Raw genomic sequence first — 6,716 nt, forward strand, 5'->3', positions numbered from 1 at the left:
TTTGGTAGAGTGACCACCCACAATTGATTGCAACTGACAGTAAAACCCTGACTGAGTTCATCTTGGCCACCGGTGCAAATGTTTCCTTATAATCTACACCAAAGGTTTGGGTGAAACCTCGAGCAACAAGTCTAGCCTTGTGTCTCTCGATAGATCCATCAGCTTTGAATTTAGTCTTGTAAATCCAACGACTTCCAACAGCCTTCTTTCCTGGTGGTAGTTGAACTAGGCTCCAGGTGCAATTCTCTTCCAGTGCACGAAGCTCTTCTTTCATGGCTTGGTTCCATTGTGGGAGAAGAAGAGCTTCTTGAAAGCTTCTTGGTTCATAGTGCTTATCAATTTCACTGAGAAATGTAGCATGAGATGTTGAGAACTTACTAAAGCTGATACATTCATTGATTGGATGTCGTGAGGCATATGTAACATAGTCCTGCAACCTAACTGGAGGTTTTCTGATTCGAGGAGGATTTCTTTTAATCACCTGAGACTCTGTAGAGGGTGGAGAATGATCAGAGTAGGGCTCGTCTTCACTCTCACTGGCAGTAATTTGGTCAGTTTGAACTTCTTCACAATCTGGACTTACACTGACTGATCTATTTTCCAACATCGGATAATTAAAGTTTTGAGGAAGTGGGAACATGTCAACTAAATCCTCCCCCTGACTTGTAAAATAGGGATAGTCTTCTTCGAACTTCACATCTCTTGAAACTGTGCACTTCTTAGTGACTGGATTGAAGCACTTGTATCCCTTTTGAGTGGTCGAGTATCCCATAAACACACACTTGGCTGCCCTGGCATCTAGTTTGTCACGGTTCAAGGTTTGGATGTGAACAAAACACACACAACCAAACACCTTGAGATGTGTCAAATCTATTTTCCTCCCCTTAAGAACTTCATATGGAGATTTAAACCCTAGCACACGACTTGGAAGTCGATTGATGAGATAAGTGGCAGTAAGGATGGCAAACGACCAAAATTTCTTTGGAACGTGCATGTGAACCATGAGAGCACGAGTTTTTTCCAAGAGATCTCTATTTTTCCTCTCGGCTACTCCATTTTGTTGGGGAGTCCCCACACAGCTGGTTTGATGTATGATACCCTGAGAACTTATGTATTGAAGCATATTGTTGGATAGAAATTCAGTGCCATTATCTGACCTTAAAACCTTAATGTTTGATTGAAATTGCGTTTTAACATGCATGTGAAAGTCTTTGAAAATGGTAGGGACTTCACTTTTTGATTTCATAAGATATAGAAAACTTGTTCGAGAGAAATCATCAACAAATAGAACAAAATATTTAAAACCTTCCATTGATTCAGTTGCAGGTCCCCAAACATCGGTGTGTACCATTTCAAAAGGTTTACTTGTCCTAGACATTGAATTACCAAAAGGTAGCCTAGTAAACTTAGAAAATTGACAAGTATCACAAGTAGGATAAGGGTTACAAAAATTTGGAAACAGTTTCGACAAGACAAGTTCAGAGGGATGAGCTAATCTCCTATGCCAAAGTTGGTTTTCATCTATGGACTTTGATTGAGCTTGAAGAGCCTGAGTGAAACATGCATTCTTGCACAGGTAGTAAAGGCCATTTATGAAGACCCCTTCACCAATCATCTTCATGGTGAGAACATCCTGAAACATCACTTTATTTGGTGAGAAAATAGCACGGCAGTTTAGGGTGTTGGTGATCTTTCCAATTGACAAAAGTTGAAAAGGAAAGGTTGGTACATAGAGGGCAGTGGAAGGTGTTTTTTGAGAGAGTAAGTTTATTTCTCCTTTTCCCAAAACTAAGACATTTTTTCCATTTGCAACAGACACATGTGAGGGGCTTGAAAATTTTTTAAAATGATGTAAATTTGTAACTTTGTTTGTCATATGATCTGTGGCGCCTGAATCAATTATCCAACAATCAGTTTCAGTACTAGTTAATAGGGCAGTAGTAAAGGCTTTGAGTATACCTGATGCTTCTCCCTTTGGAACTTTCTCATTTCCAGCAAGAAATCCGGCAAATTGTCCCAACATAGCTGTGTGACTACCCTCTTCATTGCCTTGACCATGTGAGCCTCCTCCGTGCCCCTTACTTTGTAGGTAAGCTGCAAATTCATTGATCAATGACAATGGATTGGCAGTGAACTCCATGGATCCTTGTGAGATAGTAGGAGCTTGAGCATTAGCAAGTTTTGCCTTGAAATGAGGTTGAAATTGTTGTGAGGACCTTGGTATCATCCTTCCATCTTTGCTGAACTTAGGCTTGAGTTCAGGATGAAGTTCCCAACACTTGTCTTCCTCATGACCAACACCATTGCAATATTTGCATTTTAGATGTGTGTTTCTTCCCTTGTATACCTTGGCTTCTGAGTTCTTGTAATTTGATGCATATGCCCGAGTCTCCGTTAATCTAGGATTGTGATCAACATTCATAACCTTCTTCCTTGCTTCTTCTCGTTGGATAGTTGCACAAACATTGTTGAAGGTAGGCAGATCTTGACTCATCAAGATGTGACTCCTTAGGTCCTCGTACTCAGAGCTCAGACTCCCTAACAGCTGATAAATTTTGTCTTCCTCAGCTCGTTTTAGGAGAATGGTAGGATCTGTGGTATGAGGGAGATATACATCCAACTCATTCCACATGGCTTTGAGACTCCCAAGGTGTTGAACAAATGCTTTCCCTTCTTGTTGAGCACTGGCAATGTCCTTCTTTAATTGGAAGACCCGTGCATAGTTGTTTTGATTTCCATACATATCCTGCAAAGCTTTCCAAAGATCATGGGCGGAATTGGAGTAGCTAAAAATTTCAGCAACATGTTTCTCCATGGTGTTGAGCAGCAATGACATGACAAGTTGATCTTTGCAGAGCCATGCATTGTATGTAGAGGAAGAACGATCTGGAGCTTCCACGCTTCCATTTACAAACCCTAACTTCCCTTTGCCTCCGAGAGCTAGTGAAACAGCTCGGGACCAAGGAAGATAATTGAACTCGTTCAAGAGAACTGAACATAAACGTTGATTGGTGTTAACCTCAACGTCTGAGGAGTTTGGAGAGAGATTGTGCCGGGTTTCCTTATCATGGTTGACAGAACTTTCTTCAGTCATGGCTTAGACTTTGAAAGAAAGAAAAAATCGCAGCAGCAAGAATTGTAGAGACAGGTTACAAATGCACCTGCTCTGATACCATATAGAAATTATAGCTTTAATTTGTGATGTATATTTCATGAATTGCAATGTACAATGGTTCGGGTATATATAAGGAAGAAGACTAAGAAAAAACAAAAAAAACATTCCCCTTAAAACAAGGAATAAAACAAGGAATAAAACATTCCTTAAAACATGGAATAAAACATTCCTTAAAACATTCCTTAAATCAAGGAATAAAACATTCCTTAAAACAAGGAACTCATTATTTTCAACAGAAATTGACGAAGATGAACACGCGATTAACAAGCAAGGATTTCGCACAATCTTTTGGATGCCTGGTTGACACACACAACACTAGTCATACAATCACTTACACAAAACTGATGAGGTTTCTACTTCTACCACTTTAATGGTTTTGAGTCCTTGATGATAAAATATCACGACGATGGTTTCAGTACTGGAATTGAGATTTCAACAGTACCTTCAAGGATGTGTGTGACGTCCTTCATGGTAGGTCGTAGTGACGGATCCTGTTGAATGCACCACAACGCGATGGTCACATACTTCGCCATCTCTTTGATGTTATCCTTCGCCTCGTCGTCATTCTCCAACAGCAGATGGAGTTTCCTTTGGTCATAACAATTAAACGCCCAGTCAGCTAGTACCATTTCCTTTTCATTCTTTGCCTCCTCAAAATTCTTCCTGCAGCAAATTATCTCTAATAACAAAATCCCAAAGCTGTAAACATCCACTTTGACGGTGACAGGCAAGCTTGTCAACCATTCAGGGGCAACATATCCTTTCGTTCCCCTGATTGCAGTGATAGTTTGAGTTTGGTCGGCTTTCAAAAGTTTGGCTAATCCGAAATCGGCGATTCTCACCGTGAAAGAGTCATCCAGAAGAATGTTTTCAGGCTTAATGTCACAATGTATGATTTGGCTGCTGCAGTCCTCATGCAAATACAAGAGCCCCCTTGCAATTCCCAAGGCAATTTGCCTTCTGAGGTACCAGTGTAACCTTGAGCGCTCTCCAAAGAGAAAGCTGTTCAGAGAGCCATTGCTCATAAATTCGTAAACAAGAATCCGGTGGTGCCCCTCATCACAAAAACCTAGTAGCTGAACTAGATTTCTGTGATTTGTTCTACCAATTCCACTCACTTCAGCTTTGAACTCTGGATGATCACCTTCTCTAAACATGGTGTCCAATCTTTTGACAGCAACAAATTTGCCATTATCCGACGCTAAAACTCCTTTGAATACTGTTCCAAAAGCACCGCGACCCAGTTCTTCCTTGAATCCGTTGGTAGCTTCTTTTAGCTCCATGTAAGTGAAACATCTTAGATTGATGCCTTGAATGAACGGGGAAAGTTGACTTACCTTTGGTTTTATGAAATAGTTGCGACGAACAACAAAAAAGGTTACTGCCAACGTAAGGAACACGACCAGCATGCCAATCACCATGAACACTAATCCATGGACGATGGAAGCTGAAGAACTTTTCTTTGTTGAGTCCTGCCCCGCTTGTCTTGAAGTAGAATTGTCTATCCTTATTTTGATCAGAGCCTTCCAATCGACACTAGGATCAATCCTCCCGTTTGAGAGAGGGATACTCTTTTTCCAACAGGTCTGGTTCTTGTAAAAGGCAATGCCACAAAAACAATCACCTAAGCAAGTCTGGCGACACCAATCCTCCGTTACTGGCTGAAAATACTCATAGTTAGCAGAGTAAGCCCAATCTGTGTTCAGCATCTCTTGAAGGTAAAAAAGATCTGTTTCTAGTGCGGCATCATCACAACGTTGCGAAATGAAGTTCTGCTTGCATCCTTTCAGCACATCATTTGGATCAACGTAGGTGTAACCATACGGGCAGTGGCAACTTGGTCCTCCATCATCATTTCTGCATAAGCTGTTGAACCCGCATGCACCACCGCCCGTGCCTTCCAAAATCACTGTGCAAATGTTCATAGGTGTGAGGGACAAAGCAGACCAAGCCCTTTTGACACTTGAGCTAGTACTGCTTTTCGGGTAGATATAGTGCCGGAAAACTCCATCATACTCAAGGGTGGCTCTCTGGTAGTAATCTTGTGTTGAAACTGTACTCGGTGATATCATATAAAGCATGCTTCCATCCCTGGCTGTAACATAAATAAAACCGGACAGGTTGAAGACTACCTGAAAGCCACTACCCTGTGTTAGCGTCGACCAGTAAGCAGAATTAGGAGTATCCAAGGGAAAATACGTTGTGTAAAGCACAGCGTTTCCGTCAGACTGTAGTGTAAATTGGAATCTTCCTTTTGAGTAATTCGTCTGTGTATAAGGAGCAAAGAGTATGCTGCGTTGATGTAGAGTCTGAGCAGGTAGGATTGTATCAGTTGGATTATCGAAACTCTCCCACGAATTGATCGAATTTCCATTAGCCAGCACAAAATTTCCATTGTCCAGCATGGCTGCATGGCTAACTCCAGTTCCAGAAGAAGAAGCAATCCATACTTGTCTGCGAGTTGCAATATCACTAAGCATAAACTGACCATCTTCGGTGAGTTGAACCGTGGATCCTTTTGCCACTAGATTATTTCCATTGGCTGACCAGACAATAGTTTTTTCAGGTATCTTGTCAAACCAGATGGCCAGTAGAAAGCCACCATTATCTCCAATTTTTCGGAAACCGAAGGCAAAGTCCCCAGATGGCGAGGCCCAGAACGAGTTACTGTCCTGTGCAATGAGGGATGAACCCAAAGATATATTCATGGGAGGTTGAGCAAAGGTGTAAAATGGCCGCTGTAGAAGGAGAAGTAGAAAGCAAAAACTATATGCTAGTTCAAATGCCATGGTAACAAGAGAAATTTTCACTTTGGCTTAAGAGCCTTAGACATGAACATATATATATATATATATATGTATGTATGTATGTATGTGTGTGCGTGTGTGCGTGTGTTTGTGTATATAATTTTCCTCACCTGTTATATCTTTCTTTTTTTCCCAGTTCTTGTCAGTCACCAATAATCCATTAAAAAAAGTAGTCTACGAATTCTGTCTCCTTTTGTGTCTTCTTCTCACATCTAATAATTTTTATATCTATTTTTTGTAGTACTAATCAAAAGTAGAGCTTGACTGCAACGAACTAATTAAGTATAAATCATCTGCAGTAGGACTAGTGCTTAACTGAAAGACAAATTTAAGCAATTTGTGTTTCTGCTTTTGTTTGCCGTCCTAGCAATAAAAAGGCCTCTCGCAGTTACTGAGTCACAGCCACATAATGCTGCAAAAGTGGTCAAACAAATGTTGTCTTCTTCCGTTATGAAGGAAGCCGGACACATTACTAATTATGTGAGATAGCAAATTTAATATATATATTTCTAATCTTTAGGCCAGTTGGATTAGAATATGGTTAAAGGAAATGAGGTTGCAGAAGAAGATTAAAGATGCAATACCTTTCAGTTTTCGGATAAGGACCCGATGATGGAAACCTGCTGTACTCTTGTAGTGCAATGCTGGTGCAATGCAGGTTCTATCTAATATTCCATTCCATCGCGGGAGACTCAGTTTTCATATGAGCCCTTAACCTTCAATCCTATACAACG

The 6,716-nt window shown here is 40.8% G+C and overlaps 1 protein-coding gene across 1 annotated transcript; it reads right to left on the minus strand.

Moving 5' to 3' along the window:
* Positions 1–3,573: 3,573 nt before the first annotated feature.
* LOC103967876 (G-type lectin S-receptor-like serine/threonine-protein kinase LECRK2) lies at positions 3,574–5,964 on the minus strand. The gene has a single exon (XM_048569967.1). The coding sequence runs from the start codon at positions 5,962–5,964 to the stop codon at positions 3,574–3,576; it is 2,391 nt and encodes a 796-aa protein (XP_048425924.1).
* Between the last annotated feature and the right edge of the window lie 752 nt (positions 5,965–6,716).

Source organism: the organism of the source record quoted next, unplaced genomic scaffold (genome assembly GCF_019419815.1).
Source record: "Pyrus x bretschneideri cultivar Hongxiangsu unplaced genomic scaffold, Pyrus_bretschneideri_v1 Contig51, whole genome shotgun sequence".
Classification (NCBI taxonomy): Eukaryota; Viridiplantae; Streptophyta; class Magnoliopsida; order Rosales; family Rosaceae; genus Pyrus; species Pyrus x bretschneideri.

Excerpts from the sequence above, each read along its gene's own strand:
- LOC103967876 (XM_048569967.1), bottom strand. The coding sequence starts at position 5,964 with ATGGCATTTGAACTAGCATATAGTTTTTGCTTTCTACTTCTCCTTCTA.